Source organism: Hibiscus syriacus, unplaced genomic scaffold (assembly GCF_006381635.1).
Source record: "Hibiscus syriacus cultivar Baekdansim isolate YM2019G1 unplaced genomic scaffold, ASM638163v2 tig00110761_pilon, whole genome shotgun sequence".
NCBI lineage: Eukaryota > Viridiplantae > Streptophyta > Magnoliopsida > Malvales > Malvaceae > Hibiscus > Hibiscus syriacus.
The window spans coordinates 499,684-522,594 of NW_024062849.1; the positions used below are offsets into that span (position 1 = coordinate 499,684).

General features: G+C 35.0%; 2 protein-coding genes and 2 pseudogenes across 2 annotated transcripts; 2 read left to right on the forward strand and 2 right to left on the reverse strand.

Moving 5' to 3' along the window:
* The first annotated feature begins 1,488 nt into the window (after positions 1–1,488).
* On the forward strand, positions 1,489–2,885 carry LOC120139502 (oxygen-evolving enhancer protein 2-3, chloroplastic-like). The gene is made up of 3 exons (XM_039154696.1): positions 1,489–1,741; positions 1,826–2,058; positions 2,871–2,885. Exons 1-3 carry the CDS (start codon positions 1,489–1,491, stop codon positions 2,883–2,885), a joined length of 501 nt encoding a protein of 166 aa, XP_039010627.1.
* Positions 2,886–3,841: 956 nt separating this feature from the next.
* Positions 3,842–9,499, forward strand: LOC120139514 (annotated as a pseudogene).
* Positions 9,500–11,080: 1,581 nt separating this feature from the next.
* LOC120139513 lies at positions 11,081–16,771 on the reverse strand (annotated as a pseudogene).
* A 1,148-nt stretch (positions 16,772–17,919) lies between these two features.
* Positions 17,920–21,313, reverse strand: LOC120139520 (protein PIN-LIKES 6-like). Its single transcript, XM_039154705.1, has 10 exons — positions 20,835–21,313; positions 20,644–20,723; positions 20,404–20,528; positions 20,077–20,198; positions 19,676–19,864; positions 19,512–19,586; positions 19,153–19,253; positions 18,975–19,027; positions 18,571–18,765; positions 17,920–18,470 (listed from the first exon to the last, which is right to left on the reverse strand). Exons 1-10 carry the CDS (start codon positions 21,012–21,014, stop codon positions 18,349–18,351), a joined length of 1,242 nt encoding a protein of 413 aa, XP_039010636.1. The 5' UTR covers positions 21,015–21,313; the 3' UTR covers positions 17,920–18,348.
* Positions 21,314–22,911: the final 1,598 nt, after the last annotated feature.

Genomic DNA, 22,911 nt, shown 5'->3' on the forward strand with positions numbered 1-22,911 from the left:
ACTACTTGTACGTGAGAATCACATCACTCCCTACAACTTTTAAAATTATTTTTAAATTAAAAGTGTTTCAACTTTTTTAAAAAAATTATGTGATATTTTCGTGATGTCATAGTTTATATAATCACACTAATAATTTGCCCATAAAAATAATGTTATAGTTTATATAATCACACTAATAAATAATATATGAATTTAAATCTTTTGTAGTATACTAATCATACATGTAACGTATTCCCCATAAATATCACTCCAATCTCCATTCGTATTAAATTTTGGATTAAATCATAATCAATCTTTTTTCCTTTTAATTCCCTAAGATTTTGGATTGAGTATATATATTAATATGATGTTTAAATTATTTAAATCAAATGATAATATATGATTGAATACGATCAAATTTATATCCTTTTACATATTGTAACAACAATTATGTTGATTGAACTATATTCAATCAACACTAAATGTAGTAGTTAATTACACTTGTAGGCTCATTTAGAAAATACTTGGTAAAATCATCCAAAATTGTTTGGTATCTTAAAGAACTGTGGGCACTCCACGAGGCACTAAAATACGCTGGGAGATTAAATCTTAGGAAGATTGTAGAATAACGAAGCAGTCGAGTAGCCCTTGGTAAATCAAACGCTTTATGCTATAGTAAACTTAATCAAAATGCTTATACAAAATAATTGGGAAATATGAGTTCATCATGTGACACGTGAGCAAAACCAAGTTGCGAATACCTTGGCAAAGTTATGTCGTTAGGCGAAATATTCTTCGATGTCCCTCACTGCTAGTTAGAGGTGTAATAGTACAAGAAATTTGTGTAATTTCGGAATAATATTAGCTTCTGCTTGAGGGAAAAAAAACTTGGTAGAGAATGATAAAATTGATTACAAATCATCAAAATAAAATCATTTTTGAAACTCTAGTGCTTGAAGAAAGCACACCAACAAGTATGAGGAAAAAGTAAAAAAGCTTTTATATTTCAAATAAAAGGTAAGTTACAAAATATGTTAGCTTCTACTTACGAGTGTTACACACACGTCTAAGGGACAAGGAACAAAAAAGATGTCCCCAGGAGAAATGGTTTCAACGACGTGATTCTTAGCCTGATAGATCGACCAGCCCTTCCCAAAATGATCCAAAACATACTACCATGCCTGAAGATCCACTCACTTGGATGGAGCAAGTGATAGTACTACGCATTGCTTTACTAGGAAACTTGGATGAAGGGACCAAAATGATACTACTCTTGTCTGTAGCCTTGAACAATCTGGGAATTACTCAGATCTCCCAGTTCCAAGTTTATTCAACGTATCCCTTTCTCCCTCTTTGTGCCACTTATTGTTGGTGGCATCGTCTACAAGAGATAATCCCCATAACCCAATCCATTTTCCTCATCAAATATCCTACCAAATTCCCGATTCCCCCTTCACGTTCCCAGTTTCAGTCTGTACTTTAGACTTCAGTTCAATTAGAGCAGCAACCATGGCCTCCACCGGATGCTTCCTGCACTACCACCATGCACTCATCACCACCGCCACCAGATCATCATCGCAACGCCTAAACGCCAAGCCAAATCAACTCCTGGTTTGCAGTGATTCTCTGAAACAGGCGGATCATGATGATTCAGGACGCAACGCTGTGAATATCTCCCGTAGGTTGGCTCTCACCCTGCTAATTGGTACCGCAGCTGTTGGCTCTAAGGTTTCTCCTGCTGATGCTGCCTATGGTGAACCTTGTAACACTCACTCTATTTCTCCTTGTATCATTTAATGCACTTAGTTTTCTAAATCAATAACGAGTTGAGTGGACGGCACTGCAGCAAATGTATTTGGCAAGCCTAAAACAAACACAGAGTTCATACCATACAATGGACAAGGGTTCAAGCTGTCAATACCATCGAAATGGAACCCGAGCAAAGAGGTTGAGTGCCCTGGTCAAGTCCTGAGATACGAGGACAACTTCGACTCCCCCACCAATGTTGCTATCATGGTCACCCCAACTGATAAGAAGTCCATAACCGACTTCGGCTCCCCTGAACAATTCCTTTCCAAGGTAAAATTTTCATCATTTCACATGCATGCGTACATACATTCGTACATACGTGTGTGTGTATTACTGATTTATTTGCTTCTCATGGGTCTTTGCATGTGGACTATCTGCTTGGAAAACAAGCATATTCTGGCTTAACTGATGCTGAGGTATGGTTTGTCAAACAAGCGTATATATCAAACAACAAAACATGAAAATACTAAAAAAGTTGAATATCCTAAAATAGACACATTATATTTAATTACAGTCCCTCCACACGACTTCTTTCAATTCTATTACTCGTCAATTCCCTATATTATGACACTAAAAAAGACTCCTAGGTTTTCAAAGCTTTTTAAAAATATTCCAAGGTTCACTGGTGGTAACCCGTCAATTCCTTCCATCTAATAATTTCTGTCAATTATATTACTAACTAAATCCATCGTTTGATAGTAAGATCTGCTCACCTGCTAAACCATCAATAATCATTAATTTAAGATTAACACCGGTCACCCTACTATATATACCCGCATAAACAAGACTGAGGAGATAGTTTTAAATATGGATTAATTTATTTAAAATATGGATTGATTTATTTTAAAATATTATTATTGTAGTTGTAGGATTATTTAAATTTCAATATTATAAAACTAAAATTATTTAAATTTCAGTATTGCAAAACTCTTTTAAGTTTAAAAAATCAGTTTATTTATATTTCAGTTTATTTTAGCAGTCTGCAGACGTTAAAAAACAAACAGTCTTCTTCTTGCAGACTGCAGACTTTTGGTCCACCTCTTCTGCTGCAGATGCCTGCAGATGTGGTCTGCATACTGCAGACCTTTTACCTCTGAAAAAACAAACATCACCTAAGTCTATTCAATGAATTTATGGGATAAAATGACTTAGAAAAATAGAAGAATGATCAAAGTGATAATTTCATTGTAATACAAACATCAAACATATATTAAACAAAATTATATGATTTATGTATTTTAAAGGCTTAATGCGGTTTGGGCCCTTTACTTTAGTGAGATTTTCACTTTGTTTTTTATATTATCTTTTAGTCAATTTAATCCCTCAATTTTTGTTTATATATTATCATTTTAGTTCTTAAACGCTTCTCTTAAAAAGAGAAAATTCACAAAATAATCTAAAAATGAAGGTATAATGTTAAAATTAGCTTCCAACATTTATCAAAATAGTTATTTTGGTTTTTATTTTTTATTGAGTATTTTGATCTCAACGTTTCATTTTAAGGTAAAAAGACTCCTAACGTTTGACCAAACGTCACTTTGTTTTTTTTTCTATAGTATTTTGTCCCTCGATATTTCATTTTAGGGTAAAAGTTACCTATTTTGGATTCCTCTAACTGTTTTTGAACTAGCAGTTTCTATACATATATGATGATTGTCTGTCTAGCTCAGTTGGTAGAGCGCAAGGCTCTTAACCTTATGGTTGTGGGATCGAGTCCCACAGTGGGCAATTTATAATTGTCGGAGGTCTTCCACGGAAGTTGCTCTCAACCTAGCGTTTGGGGGCAATCTACTACCCTACCTCCTCATTACCCCATTATATATGGGAATAGGGTCAGCTAATTTAGTTTCTATACATATATAATATATGAGGTTTTTATCCTAAAATAAAACTTTTGAGATTAAAATACTTCAAAAGAAAGAACAAGGGTCAATATAATTATTTAATTAAACATCAGGGACTTTTTTAACATTATGCCAAAAACGAAGTAGGGTAGAGGAAATACCTCACAGTTCACAAGTACCTTTCGTCACTCTCTCTTTCCCTTATTTCTGGTTTTCCATTCCAACACTTCGTTTTCTCTCCTCTCCCTACGACTTAAAGCTACTGTACCATTTTCATCTCCTTCAACAAATAACTCTCATTTTAAACATATTCATGCGATTCGAACTCTTCCCCTGACCTTCCGTTAACAAAGAGCTACCTTCCCTGCTTCTTGAAACCCTCGCCTTCTAACAGAATTCTCTTTATTCTCTGAAGGAAAACATTCAACATCTCCCATTTTCAGGTACTTTCCTCCGATCGTCTTATTTCTTCTTTCTCCCATTCGTTATTTTTTTTACTTGGTGGGTATTTGTTGCTTTATTTTCTTTTGTAGTTGTTTCTTGGATCAGTCATTACTATAAAGTTCAGTTTTTTATTTGTTATTTGATTAAAAATTTTAATTTTTTGCTATGGGATTTTAAGGTCCTTTACTTTATGGTATCAATGTCTCCTAAAAATGTTGCTTGATTCATTAAATGCTTTTGGCTTTCTTCGATGGGTATTCCCCATTTTCATTTTCGGGTTTTTTTCTGGACCTACTTGTTGGTTGGATCGAAGGAATCTGCTATTTTTTATTCGATGATCTAGGTTTGTTTTATTTTTTTTATCGTTTTTATATGAATCCTTGGCTGGATGCATTTATTTTGTGGGAAGAATGTAGCGGTCTACTCTTATAGTATTGATTCAATACCTTAGGGACAGTCTTTTCTTATTTGACCTTGAAGATGCCTGAGTGTGTAAAACAGTCCACGCTTTATCTCTGAGGTTGTAGCTTAGGGGCATTCTTATTTGTCCTTGAAGATATATTCTGGTGGTAAATTGCTGTAAGGTATTTTCTTCCAGCAGATGGCATTGGAAACGGCTACTCCAAGTGCCCAAGTTGTTGGAAATGCTTTTGTTGAGCAGTATTACCACATTCTTTACAATTCTCCAGAGTTGGCCCATAGATTCTATCATGATTCAAGCGTGCTTAGCCGGCCGGACTCCAATGGTATGATGACATCAGTGACAACCATGCAAGTAAGCTGCTTGGCTTGTGTTATTAGTTCTCGATGTTGTTCTTTTAGTTGGTTCTAAGAGTTTTGATCATTGATCTTTAAAATTTCTTGAGAACATTCAGTATGTCATAAACTACTCTAAATTTCCTTGATTCTATACTGATGATGTGCATTTAATAGATGCTCATTTGTTACCTACTACATGGTTAAAGGGCAATGGATTTCCCTATGATTTAGGTGTTACTTATTGAGCATATGTGCTTGAGTCTGTAGGTTTTGCATCAAGAAATTTGCAGGGGTTAAACTTTTTGGGGTATGATGCTTCCGAATATCATGTCAAGGAAATGGTATCTCAATTTGGCAATAAAATATGCGTTATGCTCTGAATTTTTATCTTCATTTGTGATGTTTGTTTTCGCTACTATTGTTACTTTCTCTGATAAATATTATCTTAGTTGGAGCTTAACTTATTACAAATTTCTTTTGGTTTTCATTAAAAAAAGGCATAATGTTCTGAAAAAAATGTCTCATTCATCTGGTCCGTCATTTTTATATTCATCTCTGATTCACAATATTGCACATCCATTTGGTAAGCTTGAAAGTAGAACACCAATTTAGCAAACATGAGAAATCCATCATGCATGCTCTAGCTCTCTCCCTCTACCCTCCCCTTTAAAAGATTTCAATTTTTGGAAGTTGGAACTGTAATATTATCATCCTTTTTAGTTTCCAATAACAAAGTGTGTAGTTATATTGTGTTATAAATTTATAATTGCCGTCAGTTTTATACTATCATCTGGGGCAAAGGCATTCCAATAACATTTTTCTTGAACAGGGTATTAATGAAAAGATTCTTTCCTTGGACTACAAAATTATAAGGCTGAGATTAATACTGCTGATGCTCAGAAGTCTTACAAGGAAGGGGTAACTGTGCTCGTAACTGGATGTCTAACGGGAAAGGATAACTTGAAGAGAAAATTTGCACAATCCTTTTTCTTGGCTCCCCAGGATAATGGGTACTTTGTTCTAAATGATGTATTTAGGTTTGTAGAGGATGGTGAATCCTTGGATAATCAGAAAGTTAATGGCGTTCATGATGCTCCTAGAGTGCCTTCTGCAGCAGAACATGGTATACTTCTATTATTTTCTTTTTTCTTTTCCATGTGTTTTGTTGGATTTTCTTTCAATATTCATTTTAATTTTTGTTTGCAGAGCCTACTCAAGGTGTGGATCCTTCTCCAACAGATGCAGCAACTGCTCTTGTGGAAGAGAATCAAAATGTTGTTGAGCAAGCTGCTGAGCCATCAGACAAGGAAAGACAATTGGTCAATGAACAAGAGGCTCATTCGGTATCCCAATCTCATTCTCATAGTAATGATATTCCAGTAGTTGTTGAATCAACTTCTTCAGCCCAAGAAGATACATCAAAGAAATCTTATGCATCAATTGTGAGTTTATACATGAATATCTACTTTCCAGTTTTTGCATTTTGTTGCTTGCTGAAGTTTCTTAGTTATTGTTATAGGTAAAAGTACCAAAAGGGAGTTCAGGACCAACTAGGGTCTATGTCCCAACTAATGCCTCTAGAGTGATGCCCCGGGAAACTGAGAGCCAGCCTCTTGTGTCTCCAGCACCTACTCCTCCAGAAGCATCCGCACCTTCTAGCATTGATGGCACTGAGAGTAACGATATTCCTGAGGAAGGTATCTCATGTGTTTGTGTTGTTTACAAAATTAGGCTATGTGATCTGAAATCATCTTATATGATTTCAGTATGGATAACTGCGTATTAACTCTGTTTAACTAACAGTTGAGGGACATTCCATTTACATAAAGAACTTGCCCTTCAATGTGACGCCTGCACAGCTGGAGCAGGAGTTTAAGAAATTTGGACCCATCAAGCAAGGGGGTGTCCAAGTTAGAAACAATAAGGTTGGTTGTTGGCACATTGAATGAATAATATATTACATTCTATTTCACTAACATTCATTTGTTGATATTTCTACATTCTATTTCTTCAGCAACAGGGATACTGTTTTGGTTTCGTTGAATTTCTGGCTTTAAGCTCCATGAATGATGCAATTCAGGTATGGATCATATTTATTATATATTCGTATATATATTTCTGATTTTGAGCTCCATGAACAATGCAATTCAGGTATGGTTCATGTTTGTTATATATATATATATACTGAGAATGTTTCAGATTTAGCAGTTTGTTTCAGTCCACTCTTTTAATGCCCATGTTATCAGGGGAGGTTTTGAAATCATATGGGATATAAGTTAAATGTTCTTGACACCACATCCCCCACCGGCCACCACAACTCTTTCAACCAATTAAGGGGCAACATATTTTCATCAAGAGCATCTTTAGTTTTTCATACTTTTATTTTCTTTGTATGCAAAAGTAGGGAAGTGCAATTTTGTCTACCATCAGGTACTAATTAGCTTCTCAGTGCAAGCATCAAGTACCGCACATTGAGAGCAAATCAACTTTTTTAAGTAGTCTCCCCCCCCCCCAACATTCTAAAACATCAATAACCAACACTTATTTAAGAATATGTTGCATGTAAAATATCAATGCTTGGTTTGTGTTTATTAATTGTGCTCCTAACTTGGTTCTCCCCTATTTTTTTGGGTCAAATCCTAGTCCTGTGAGCATGTATTGCAAATGCTTTCATGTTGCCCTAGTATCCAAATCTTCATTTGGCTTTCTGTTCTCTGCCTCTTTCCAATCCTATGTCTCATTCTCATCATGTGGTTGAACGGACAGTGCTTAGCTATAACAAGTAGTTGCTTCATCTCTGAGAGCTGTTTAGCATTGTCTGTTTTATCTGATGGCCAATAGTAGGTGAAAGAAATTTTTGTGTCGTGTGAGTACTGATGTTGCAAATAATTTGCATTATGAAATGATGCATGAACTAGGAAAATGAGTTTATTTATTAGTTCTCTTGTCTGTCAGTGTAATGGATCAGATCCTTGGATTTTGAAATAAGATTGACAAAAGTTTCAGAAAATGTAGAGAAATTTATTTCCCTTATTTATAAAAAAGGAAAAAGACCATTGGGGAATGAGTGAAAAAGTCTCTCTAGGTGACCTTGAAGATGTGTTTGGCTTCATTTAATATGAAGCTATATTGTTATTTGCTCATATATCTGTTGATATGATTGTGCCCTGGCCCCCCATGTGCAATGTGTGATGTAGATTAATCTTGAAAGCATAACATGATATCATGCTCATACATGCAGGGGTCATAATGCAAGGTAACTTATCAATTCTCATGCATGCAAATAGGTTTTATATGCTATATGGCTGGCCTGATGCTTACCTGATCTATCTTGCCATGGCCTTCCATGTGCTGTATGCATGTAGATTAGTTTTGAAAGGCGTAGCATAATATCATATCATGCTGCAGTCATAATGCTGCCTGATATCATGCTGCGGTCATAATGCTATCTGATATCATGCTGCGGTCATAATGCTATCTGATATCATGCTGCGGTCATAATGCTATCTGATATCATGCTGCGGTCATAATGCTATCTGATATCATGCTTATACACAGTGTGGTCATAATACATGTAACTTATGCATGCAGCTCAGTTTCATATCCAATATGGCTTACTGATGCTTACCTGGCCTATGTCTATCGGATGGAACTTTTAAGTATGCTACCTGTTTCTTTACGTGGTCCGATATTAGGACCATTTCTTATCTTCAGTTCTATGAAGATAAGCTAAGAGATATAGTATTGCTTGAAATGGTTCTTACTAATGTGTACACCACTTCCTCATAAATCGTTTATATCCATCTGAGTGTTGTTTGACTACGGCAAGATTCCCATATTTCCCTTGCTTGCCCAAGTTATCGGTTTTCTCCACACTAAGCTGATCGCCATTATCTTTTATCATAATTGTAAATTCTGTGTAATTAAAATGTCATTCCTTGTTCAAAACCTGCCATTTACTTGTTACATCCATTTTCTATTCGATGTTTACATTTTGGGCATTGTACTTGCTGCATAATGAACCTTAATATTCAGGCGTCACCAATTACTATTGGCGACCGTCAAGCTGTTGTGGAGATAAAGAGAACTTCAACCAGAGGTAAGTAAAAACTCTATGAACTTATAGGTATACACTTTATTGATTCGAACTTTGTTACTCTGAAATTTGTTTGATTTAATTGTTCCGGTTAATAGTGTAACTGCATGAACTATAAATAAAACTCTTCTGATAGTCGCCCCTGCTGCTGTTTCTTACAGTTGGTAATGAAAGAGGTAGCTTCTTACCCAGAGGAGGGTTTCGAACTGACGGCTTTAGGGGTCGTGGAAATTATGTTGGTAACCGAGCCTTTGGCAGAAATGAATATGGAAACCGTGGTGAATTTTCTGGTCGACCTAGAGGTTCAGCTTGGTGCGAAGGGAGAGGGAGAGGTGGTCGTTCAAGTGGACCAAAGCAGATTTCTTCGACTTCAAATCCGATCTAATAAAACTCATTTGTTCTTGGCAGGAAAATCTCGAGGATGAGAGGTTAGTATGCAACGTTTAGGACATATTCGAGTTGCTGACTTTGATCGGAAGATGAAAGGCAGTGCTGTAGCTTAGAGAATTTTGTGTAGGGCATCTTGTTACTGTGGCAAACTTGAGGGTCATCCTGAAGATTTGATTTATTATTTTAGCTGTAAAGGGATCTCTCTACCTTCGAATTTCATGATGCAAAGCTTTTATTCAATTTTAACTCGCTATCTTTTCTTTGTTCAAATGGATTTTCTTTTATTCTAGTTTAAGTCTCGCTAAAATATTTGTACAACAATCATGCAACTAATCAAGATTCAATACCCATACATCGTACCACATTCATACCACGGTTATTCTATATTTTTTCTTTACTCCTTTGTTTGTTTAAACTCGTCCTACGAGTCATTACAAATTTTATTTGTTTCTGTGTGATCGGATCATCTAAGAAATTCCATTATTAATTAAAATTTATTAAACAAAAAAATATATATGAAACAAAAGTCAATTACATATGAAGAACAATTGGTACTCTCGCAATATTAAAAATTGATGTTTGATTAAATACGTATTGTCCAGAATTTTGAAAATTATAAATTTAAATATTTAAATATTTTTTATTATGGGGTGAATTTTATTTAAAAGATTTATAAACATTGTTGTTGTTTCTTGAGATTATTTTTTAATCATTGTTTTTATTTCTCTCACCAAGAATAATTATCTAGATGTAATTTCTTAATCATGCAAAATTTTAATCATTGTTATTTTTTCTTGAGATCTCGAGTTCAAGCACATGAATACGAGATGTGTGAGCATTCAATCTCAAATGGTTTGAGAGTAATCTTTGAACATATACAACGTTGTACTTCCTTCAAATTGCTTAAAAAACATGCGAGAATTTTTACTTCAAATTTATCTCAAGATTTTTTTCAGACTCATCAAATTCCTTTTTCTGTTATCTGCTTTTAAAAATATTTTTTTTAAAATGTCAATGAAATTTGCATGATTTAAACATGAATATTGAGAAGAGATGAATTATATCAAAACAGGAAGTATCACGCTTCGTACACTTTCAGATATGCATGCTTCTAGTAGTTGCTTTGTATCGACTATGGTCATAAGATGAATGCTAAAATGGAAATGATACTAATTTTTGGACATCACATTCTTGAGGACTAATGCCAAGTTAATAGTTGATGCAAAATAAATGGGTAAAGATGGTTAAAAGAAAATTACACTTAGAATAGAAACCTGTAAATATCTACGTTCAATATCAACCCATAATAGATATAGGTTTATACAAAACAAGTATCTAAGATACATCATCTTTTCATTTAAGTACACACAAAAAAATATTATTTAGTCAAAGTAAAAGTAAATACTTAAATTAAGTATAAAAAATATCCAATCTTTTTATCTAAGATTTAAACACATGACATTATTTAAAAAAATATATTTTAAATATTTATATGAAGAAAGTTAGATACCTTACATACCTATTTTAATCATAAAGTACTTTAAATACTTATTCGACTAAAAAATACTTTAAATACTGAAGGGAAAAAATAATATACTTTATGTACTTATTTATCATATAAGCTTTGGATATATATATATATATATACATACACATACAACCCACATTTACTTAAATATATTTTTGGCTAATTCTAACAATATTTTGCAGCAGCAACAATAGTAATAGCCCACATTTAATATAAACAAGAATCTGTAAATGAAGTCAATAAACCTACCGATCAAAGATTACAAAACTGAATTAGCTCGTTTACAAAAATTTGGAATACAATGCACACAGCACAAACTGTTTTTGATCCCATTCTAGCATGCAAGAGTTTTAAAGTGGGACTCCAAATGGCGAAATGGGATGGCTGCATTTTCACTTCTCCCACTCCCAATAGCCATTGAAGTTATCTAACATTTTTTCCTACCAAAACCAAGTTATGTCCCGTAAATATGTCTCTGAACAGGTGCAGTATCAAAAGACTTCGCCACTTCCATCCATGGTTTGTCTATGATCAACATGGAATTTCTTGCAAGGTGTCCGATAAATAAAACGGGGTCTCGAAAACCGATTATTTCAAAATTATTTTTCTACTAGTCTGTTTAGACTCTTTTTACCACTCTCTCTCAACAAATGTTTCCATTTGGTTTTGGTGAGAGACCCTTGAAGCTTCAACAAAGCCTCATGTACCAACCCACTTTCATCATCTTCATCTACTCCCTTCCCAAAGTCGATTGAACACATTGCCCTGCAGTTACAAATGCCATCCATTAAAAATACCTTATCATAAATAAATAATAAATCACACAAAAAATGGAATGTTTCCAGGGAATGGAAGATAATAATTCAAGCCAGCAAGCATTCGTTTAATTGCAAAAGAAGTTTAGCTGGCAAAAAAGGGGAGAAACTGAACAACAAACGCCAGACAATTAGCTATGATGAATATTTCCTCATGACTCCACTTAAGCATATCTGCCATAAAATTACGAAGGACCATAAATTTACTAGATAGATCTCCAAACTTCCTAAAAGCAATTAGAAAAAACAACGCTTAATCTGCCCCAAAATTTGATGGGAGATAAGATTATCAGTTCTAATATAACACGCTAGTAAAATAGCATGCATACTAATTATGCAAGGATAAGAAGGTAGCAAAAGAAACCACAGCAGGCAACCAGGGCTGAATGTAAAAAACATTGCTGGGAACTTGATAAAACAGCACAAACTAAAGCACCTATACCCCTAACTTGGTCATGCTAATCACAATGGCTAATATATAATTACGATATGGGCTACAATGACAACATAAAAAAAAAGGGTAAAAGAATTAGCACCTTGCACTATAAACAACAACAGATGTTGATTTTGATGGATGGGAGGATGATGGAGGGGAGAAAGATAATCCAATAACCTCCCCAGGAAATTCTTGGTATCTTTTGGGAAGAGTGAATGTATGCTGCGTTGACCATTCACACAATTGTCTAGCTTCCACATCAAATATATAGAATTGGTTTGAAGATGTTGTCATAATAAGCATGTTATTATTCTGAGGAGGAAAGCCACCAGCAGTTACAGAGGCACCATCCAATCTTGATATAAACCAGTGCTGCCTGGTCCAGAGAACCAAAAGTTGATCAAAATAAAAGCAAAGCAGATGAAAAATCAAAACATTCAGCCGCCCTCATCACATCAAAATTTATCATATATTTAAAACGGCATTATCAACTAGGTAGCTATTAAGTGAAAACTATTTAATAATTGTCTCAAACGTAATTTCGCACCTTAGCGTCTCCAGACTGAATAAATATATATCTCCAAAGCAGTTGATAGCAGCTAACCAGTGGTCATCAGAACTTGTGAACATTTTTGTTATGGGAGACTCACCAGGAGGTCCATCCTCATGCTCCTGAGGACAGGTGATGAAGGTATGCAGTAGTTTCGAGCTCTCCAAATCCACAATCTATTAACCAGGAAAGTAAGTCATTACCAAAGATCACACAAACACATTACCTGAACTCAAATATTCAAAGCTTAAAAGAGGTTCTACACTTTGCTATTGAAAACTCTTTTCCTTGTTTGCTCCGTACATTCACATTATGTTACAATAAGCAATTGTACTAGTTTGAGTGCACATCAACACAATCTAAATATCCAAGTTTAAGGTGAAAAATATTTGCTTGCGTAAGCCATTAGAAATGAGGTGAAAGGCCTCACAAACCTAAAATTTATTTATTTGGATGAAAACGCTCCTCCCCCAACCTAATAAATAAATATCATGAAATAGATAATTTGTGAAAAAAACACAATTTAAAAACTACAAGGATAAAACAAGAAAGCCATGGGGGTAGAGGCTTACATAGATCCTTCTATCATGTCCTGCTATAAGCAACCGTGACCCATCAGAGGTAAAAACCATAGAATGTGCAGATGGAAGCTTCTGAGGAAGTTGCCTTTTACTGACAGTCCATGTACTTTGGCCAGATTGCCTACTTAGTGTAAATAGGCTGGGTCTAATGAGGTCAGAATAACCGAAAAGCTCCCCTGAGTTGGACATTGCACTGCAAATGATTTTTCGACAAGCCTTACTCTTAACTCGAGCTACTATATTAGTGGTCACGGGACCACCATAGGAGCTAGAACCCATCAGGAACTTGAATACAGAGCACATCTAACCAATGAGAAGCCTGAACCAGGAGAAAAGAAGCTCGGTTGAACCTTGTGCTAGTGACTAGTTGTATTGGAACTCTTTGAGGTGCAGGGCAAATATCATGTGGAGAGAACCTAGTAAACTCTTTAGCAGAGTATGCAAATAGCTTTGCATCGTCACCAGCAGAGACGAGCATGGGAACTCCAAAATGAGCCCATTTATCATAACTGAAATCAAGGGGCTTCTTCTCCCTAGATCGAATTCTTTTTACTTTTTTCCTCTTGTTGTCTAGCAAGTCTTTTGCTTCATCAGGTAAATAACCTAGAAATTAGAAGGAAAAAAAAGAAAGTTAAAAATTAACAAGTACACAATTTATTTAACTAAGAACAGTAAAAATGCAAGTTCAAAATTAATGGAATAAATAAAACAATAAATAGACATGGAATCAAAAACATGAACAGACCTTCAGAACTGATAGGCATCGCCATTGTCAAGGCTCTAACATCGTGAGTATGAGCCCTTACAGAACCCACAAATACCCATTTCTTCAACATTTCAAAAGAAGATTTGTCTTTATCAGACTGAACCATCTCACTGGAAAGCTTATAAAGAGTAACCTATAAAATGTAACAACGCAGTAGACTTTAGTGACAAGGACCAAGATTAAACTAAATACTTGATGCAGCAAAATTCTAAAAAAAACATTATAGTTGAAAAAGAGAAAACTATACACCTATTAAGTTTTGTCCTTGTTTAAATATTTTAGCCTTAGAAGAAAGCATGAATAGAGCACTCCTACCCCTTTCCATCCATACCTGTCCATCAGACCCAGCAGAAAATACCCTGTTCTGACTTGGAGTTGCTGCCAAAGCATTCACGTCACCTTTGTGGATAGAATGCGCCTGGAGAAGAGTCCCATTATCCCCATTCCAGAACTGAACAGATCCAGTGCTGTCAGCACTAACAACAGTTCCGCACCTGAATTAAACAATAAACCAACCACCAAAAGGAAGCACATCAACCATTGATAATAGAATAGCCATTGACATTTCACCATATAATGCAACTAAGTGCACATTCAGTTGAGATGGAAGATCCGAAATGTACCTCAAAGAAAGTAATGACCATATGCAAAGCTCAGGCCCACTGCCCAAACCTCCAAGAGCAACTACACTTCTGAAAATTTCATGACCCAAATCAGCATTCCAGCATCTAATAAACCTGCATGAAGGTTAGTGTGGCTGTTACTAAAGTAGACAAGATTAAATGGGAAAAAAAATAAGAGCAAATGCTATGTAAAGCATGCACCGTCAAGGATGGAAAGACCATATCTATCTCACAGATTTTGCAAAGATCCACTCTGAATGGAGAGGTTTTTCTCTATCCACCACCACCCCCAAAAAAAAATGGTCGAAGGCATGGAGTGCAGAGCTTTGCTAAATGCTTTCTCTGCTCCTCGCTACCTTTTAAAATTAATATTTTACCCCTTAAAATTATCTATGCATGCGTTTCATACATTTATAATATGTTAGACGTATATACATACTAAAATAAAATATATATAAACACAAGTATTATATATACTAATGAACTATATATAAAATAATAGTTCATGAATAAACTACTGTAATTAATATATATTTACTTCAAACAACTAATAGTTCATAAACAAGCTAATGCAGTGGAGCGGTTATGAATGTAACCAATATCTACGGAGATAGATAATTTTAACATCCATTAAAGATAGGGGCAGAAGTGGAAGAGGCAATCCCCACCTCTGCCTTGCTCCAATTCCATTCCTTCGTAGAAGTTCAGTGAAATTGAAATTAATAGTATAATATCAATAAAAAAAAGTACTTAATAAACAAGCAATATATGGACCAACATATTTATTGCTGTAAAAATATCATGTATCATATCATATTCACTAGATGACAAACTTACCCATCGCTACTCCCTGAATATATCCTATTTGAGTCATGACTCCAGGTCACACTTAGAGCACGTCCTGCAAATAGTATTAGCACCATTAAGCTCCAAGAAAAACTAAAAGCAATGACCTAGGAAGAATAGCAGCTCAGATGTAGAAATCTCACCACTAACCCGGGACAACGATTTAAGGTAGATAAACTTATCCGAATCAGAAACACTGTATATCCTCACAGCTCCATCATCACAAGCAATTGCTACACGTCTATCTTCCGTAACTAGTTTATGATGAACTTGTTCCGAGTCGGAAACATCTTCAATTTCACAGTTTCCATCATCATCAGTATCGTTGCATTCATATTTATCGTTCAAAAAACCATTTCCAAAATTGTGAGATCTAGTCTCTTCATGAGTTGGCAGTTTATTAATCGGTGCCACAGCCATCTGCCAGATTGACACCCCTATTGACTCTAGCACAGTCTGCATAAGGGTTTAATCAAATAAATAAATAATGAATACAAGATAACTTCTACCAATAGCTTCTTGCAAATTAGATGGTCAATTCGAAAGAAAGAAATACATTCAAAGGGAGTCTACAAATAAAATATGTGCAACCATATATCACTCTCCTCGTATCAAAGCAATATTTCAAAACTTAATCGACATAAACAATTAAACCTACACTAAGGCAACTGGAAGAAAATGAGAAAAGCGACCTCGGAACTCAAGTACTATCTTCATTATTCAATAAATCATAAGAAAGCAATCAAAAGTATCCACTGAAGTTAGAGAGGATTAGAGCCCAGTTGGGTTCAACAAATAGATTAATAAAGCAGATAATAGAAAAAATGGCAAAAGCGACCAAAATCAATGAAAAAAAATAACCTTCTGCTTCAAGTCAAAAGGATCCCATTCCGAGACTGAGCCATCAATACTCGAGGAGAACAACCTGCCGGAAGACAGACCTTTTGATCCAACTCGACACCACAGCAGCGACGAAACTCGACAGGTAGAATCTCCATGAATAGTCTACACAAAGTCGCCGATAAATCAAAACTGAACTTAAACTAAAAGGATAATGAGATGGAAGCAGAAAAGGTGAGGGTACCAGCTGATGATGCCAGCCAACGGAGCCGGGAGAGACAAGCCAAATCTCCAGGGATCCATCCTCACGAGCGGCTGCAACATGGGAGTCGTCGGGGCTGGTAGCAAGGGCAACAACCGGAGACGGCTTCCAGTCGATTGAACTGGTTCGGTAAACTTTGGGGAGCATTGGAGCTGGGGCGGCTGCTATCCTTGGAGGCCAATTCCAGGGCAGATATCGGTAAATAAATTTTATATATTGAAAATTAATTGGGGCAGGCTTTCATCCTAGCCGTCAGATATGATCCGATATATTATGCAACGTGAGAATTTTTTTTATATTTTCCAATAAAAAGTTCTTTTATTAATTCAACATAATGTAAATTTTGTTTATATACAAACGGTGATGGTCAGTTTATAGTAAAAGAAATTTTTAAATGAGTTTAGAATGTTATTATGTGTCTTTTACTTTTATTTTTTATTTTATCAGTGATATTATACTTTAAATATATTTAGAATGATGTATTGAATAATTATACTATCACTTTAAAAAATATATTAGAAAATAAATGTTTAAAGTATATTTTTATTTGTTTTTAGGTGTTTATCTAATTCGAAAATCTCATTATTGTCATTGACATGTTGACCCTCACTAATTGGTTATGCCCAAATCATAGCATCAATCTCTTAAATACTTAAATTTATATCCCTAAACTTGAATTTCTAAATTATTTCTAATTTACGATGTAGATCTTGTTGATTTTGGGAGACAACATCAATTTTCAATTATATTAAATTTAGACAAAATTATTTCTAAGATAATGGGCACTACAGCATAGTAATCATGTTATTTTTATCTTTTTTTTTCTTAATTATCATTGTTAACAATTTTCATTGTATTAGTATATTGTAAGAGTTTTATTTTGTAGATTTTTATTTTATTTTTCATTTTGTTATGGGGTTGATTTGTAGGTTAATCATCTATATAAATATCACAGTTATAAAATGGAATATAATATTTTTCTCAACTCATTCTCAAATTATCTTTAAATTCTTTCTGTTATTATTTCATCACCACCACCTCATTACAGTATGGTATCAAAGCTTCTATGATCAATAATTTAATGGGAACAATGATCAAATTTGACGATAGCGACATTATTTTGAAAAAGATTAATAATGTTCTTAAATCTTCTATTCGAATTTAATGATGAAATCAACAATTTTATCAAACAATGGAGATTTTGGTAACATATCTCACTCTTCCTCTTGCTCAACATTCAAAACATTTCTCAAATAAGACCATCACCCTTGGATTAGATGAAAAAAATTATTTGTTACTCCGTACTAAAATAATCTCATCACTACAGGGCCAACAAGATTGAAGCTAGTACTTGAAGATTTTAATCACTCCATACTAGAATGTTTTTATCAAAGGAAGAAACTTGGTGACAATCTGATTTGTATCAGAAGAGATCAGGTTTTATATTGTGGAATACTGATTCAAGTATCTCTAACAATTATGTCAAAGAATAATGCTTTATGCCTCTTCATGCTCTTTGCTCTACTTTCTATTTGCTTCTACCTAATAACTTTAAATAATCCATTTTCACAAAAAATAAAATTGCAAAAGTACACCTTTTGCCTCTTCTGTAAATACAGCCACAACCATGCAATCCCTTTTCTTCACTGCAGCGAAGCCTTCACGACGATCAAGTAAGCTGTTACCTTCCGTCGCCTTTCAACACCAACTTGAATGGAAATAGATGATATTCTGAAAATAACTGCCAGTGGTACTAAAGCAATAGAGGCTTGGCAGAGTTTTAGAAGAGTATGTTCAGATAGAGAACGATCCATCCTGCCATGGAGAAAACTGCAAAAATATGAACCCAAAATAGCACGGCAGCTGCCTCCTTTCCACAGCCTCTTAAATTAGCAACAGCACCTATTCATACGAGTAAAAAGCTTAGTTCATATGAGTAAACATAGATTGTACCCAAAGTTGAATTCTTTCAAGAACATCTTACACAGAATAGAGTTCATACCAGAAAGTACAGATGTTGGCATCGAGTGCTGAAGGAGTAGGACAAATCGAAACATCTTGTCACCAACAGGAAGGAAACCAAGCTTGTCAGCCAGCATTACAATCCCGAGTCCTGCTGGAGGCACCAAGATTAGGCGCCCGAAAATAATAGCAGCAAGTGTTCTTACACCAATTCTTGAACTTCCCGGCCCAGGTCCTGCAAATCAAACATGGTAAACCAGAACACGACAAAATTCTTCCCTAAGAACGTTATATGCATGCTTTAATGGTTCGTGGTTAAGACATGTATGTATATTAGTTTTAATGTTTCATGTTCCATTTTTTCTTTATTGATCACAAACTTAATGACTGTCAACTGTAAATGAAGTATACAATGAAAAAATAAGCATGGGGGCTTAAACGTACCATCAACAAGATTGCCTCCTAATGCCAACAAAATGCATGGAATCATGGCTTCCCTGTTAACATGAAACATCATTAACAAATCACAAATTCAAATGCCAAGATACAGACATTAATAAAAAGCATCATTTTAGCTAAAGAACAAGAAGCAAATTATTTCATGAGACAAAGCAAAACATACCCAAGAATAATGCAACTGTCGGTGAAGAAATAAAGTGGAGCATCACTTGTAAATATTAATCTCTTTAGAAATGGAACTGCACCAAGAACCATGGCTAGGATCTGCAGAAAGAGCACAATTGACAATTCATCATGCAAGGAAAAACAATATTTGGTTCACCAAAACAGATATGGAACAAACTAAAAGCACTGAAATATTTATGGTTACAGTGAAAGTAAAACCTGATCCATACTACAGTTCCTTTTTTTCCCATTTAACCTAACGAAAACTTTGTGATGCATCCTTAAACTAGCAGTTTGTCACTACAAATCGGTAATTAATTCATGAAAGAAACCAAAAAAACAATGACTGAAACTTACTGAAGCAATAATAGGGGGTTGAAGAATTTGCTTGAGCTTTAACTTCTCATAAATAAATACTAGAAAATCTTTAATCTGCACAAAAAAATCACAGATATTCAATCAGAAAAAAGTTTATTGCAGAGAACATACTGAACAAATATGCAAATAAATATTATCCTCACCTTTCCCTTAGTATTTGGATTATCTGAATCCGTTGGTACATCCTCTAGCTCAAGCAATGGAGCATACTCAGAAGAGGCATCCATCTGAGGCATCTTACAGGGAAGACTTGCTTCTTCAAGGTCAAAGGTTCCTTCAACAGGAGGAGCGAACATACGAAATACATACGTATATAGAATGATTGCGCCAACCTGGTATATATTGTGGATTAGAACTCATTCATAAAAGCCTATCACATTAAGGACCTAAGGGTACCATGATTCTATGAAAAGCAAAAACCAGAGAAACAGTTTGAAAAGGAATTCAGGGCAACAAATATAAGTCATAACAATCAAAATAAAGAAGTACTGAAGCAACAAGACTAAATCCGCCGCATAAAATCAATTAGTTAAAGTAAACGTACCCACTGTCCAAATGAAATATATGTTGTTCCCTGACTGCTGCACGTGTCCGAGTCACCAAAAGGATTGGATGCATCTCTACATAAAGCTGCAATCAGAACAAGTGGTACATTCCCAATGTTCCCTGCATCAAGCGTCAAATAATTCATCCTATCAGGAATGGTTAACCGATAACATATACAAAAAAGCACATAGCTTTAGCAAATCATACACTAACTGCATACAAATTCAGAACAGTACAAACGAAGAGAAAGAGATTGCCACCGTCAGCAGTGAAAAAGAACACCGACAATGTGTCATATGAACGAATCATATCATCTTTAGCTTACCAATTGCAATTTGTACAATTGAGAACTTGAAGTATGGGTACGGAGGTTTCACCAAGGTTACTACAACCAAACCTATGAGCGAACCAACCAGGGCGCTGAGAATGACATTCACAGGTATGAACCACCTGCAAGTGCAACACAATTGAATTGTAAAGAAGATTAAGATATTGAGCTCAAGTTTGAGCTTTGATAATACAGAGATGCAACAAGGAAGAAAACAGAGCCACGAGTCATACATACCACTCAAGCATTTTCTGTAGAGTAATAGCTTGTCCCAGTTGAGAAAAGATTAAACACGGAAGCAAAAGAGAAAACACCAACTGCAAATTACATGGAATTTCATGGAATGGGGTCAGAAAAAATTCACAAAAAAAGAGTAAAAACAATTACAAAAATCCCATATTTTGAGATCAACCAACAAAAAAAAATACCCCGTTCAAAAGCTTCCGGCCGCTAGCAGGCAAGATATTAACATACTTGGAAGCCATTAGAAAACCCAGAAAACACATTGTGAATACTTTGGCTATCGGCAGCACCGCAATCTTTATGCTTCCTAACAAAGATTCCCCACCTCCGGCGGCCGCCGATAGAAGAAACCTTTCCATCTTCATTTTTCTTCCTTCTTACGAAAAGTATCCCGTTCAGCTCCTCTCTCCCAAACGCTACTCCAATGAATCTAATTCAATTTTTGGGATCTAAAACAGCAATCCGGTGTTATTCTAAATTCAGACTATTGTTTCACCAACAGATGCAACTGCAAATAACAAACAAGCTTCTATCTACCTATTGATCAAATGACTTAAAAAAGAAAAAAGGGCAGATTTGATGATATAGTTGGAATTCGTTTTGGGGTTTGGCTTTTGATTACCCTTCTCTTCCTACCCAGTTCCTCTACTACTGGATCTCTTGTGTTTTTCGCTTGCTTTTATTTATAATTTTTATTTTATAGACTACGTTCCATGATCTGTTGCTTATATTTGTTTAGAGTAAGTTACGGATTTAGCCTTATTAGTATTTGATTATGTTTCGTCTTTTATTTTAGATTACTAAACCACCCTTAATTGAGTCTGTTTTGGACTCTTGTGTTGTTTTTTCACTTCAATTATCTTTGTTATTTTCTTTAAAAAAAACATTTTTTAGGGTAAACAACGTAATCAGTCACTCATCTATTTTTGTGCTTTTATTTTAGTTATCTAACTAATTCTTTTAAATCATACCTAATTTTAAATTTTTTGTTCCGTTTTGGTCATGTACCATTAAAAAATAAACAAAACTATTGTCGTTGTAATTTTATTAATTTTTTCATTTTAATGATGACATGGTATTAGCTTATAATAATATATCACATAAAATAACCTCAGTGACTGGAAATGCCTTATAATATAAGATTTTAACTAACTTTTTTTGGATTTGCCAAAATGACCAACAAATTCACAACGCGAACTCCAATTTCGCAACCCAGTTTCCAATTTCGCAACGCGAATATGTAAATCGCATTGCGATTTTCCAAATTCGAAACGCGAATCTGTAAATCGCAACACATAAGTCAAATTCGCAACGCGATAGTCAAATTCGCAACACAAAAGTCAAATTTCGCAACGCGGAATTTCAAATTCGCAACTGAATTTGAAATTCACAACTGAATTTCAAATTCGCAACTAGATTTTCGAATTCGCAACACGAATTTAATTTCACAACAGGTTTTAGTTTCGCAACACAAATGTTTTGGGTATATAACAAAGCAGCATCAACTCATAACCTAAATCCCTAAATCACAACTCATTTCATCTCCATCTATCACTCTCTCCGTCGACATCCGTTCATATATCCAACGACATCCTTCCCCATCTCTAATTTTTTTTACATAATTTTATTTCTATATAATTTTTCAATGATTTCACTCCCAAATTATCAACTATCAACTTAATAAATGGCATACTCGGACAACATCAATGTCATCCATCCGAGTAAAACCATTTTTAACAAATAATCTCTTCAAGTCGTCGACGTGTAAACTCGGCATCGACTTTGCCAGCTCAGGAAAAACCCGAGATAACCATGATGGGCGGGAGATATGACTAGTGTATCGGGTTACTTCATCGTGTCTGAAGCGTAGACCAGTGATTAAGCAAAACTCCTCCCGCCCAAAACAAGTATATGCCGGTGCCGAAGGAAAATGAAACCATATCTCTTCATCACCACGTTGTATCCTCCCGGGTAGATCGTTAGTCATGGTCTGAAGAAACAAATATGTCAACATAGCATCTCCACCCGTATGTTGTACTTTCAGCCATGGCCCGAAGCAAGTATCCTCAAACAATTTTCTTTGTAGAGGTGTAAGCGTCGATGCAATTTTAGTGGCTAGGCTTAATTTATTCTTTAAGGTCAATGCAGCCGAAAAAAATTTCTACAAAAACAATAAACATACCAAGTTAGATATACCAAAAACTACAAATTATACACTATAAACAGACATGATATTAAACAGTGAAAACAAAGCCAAATATG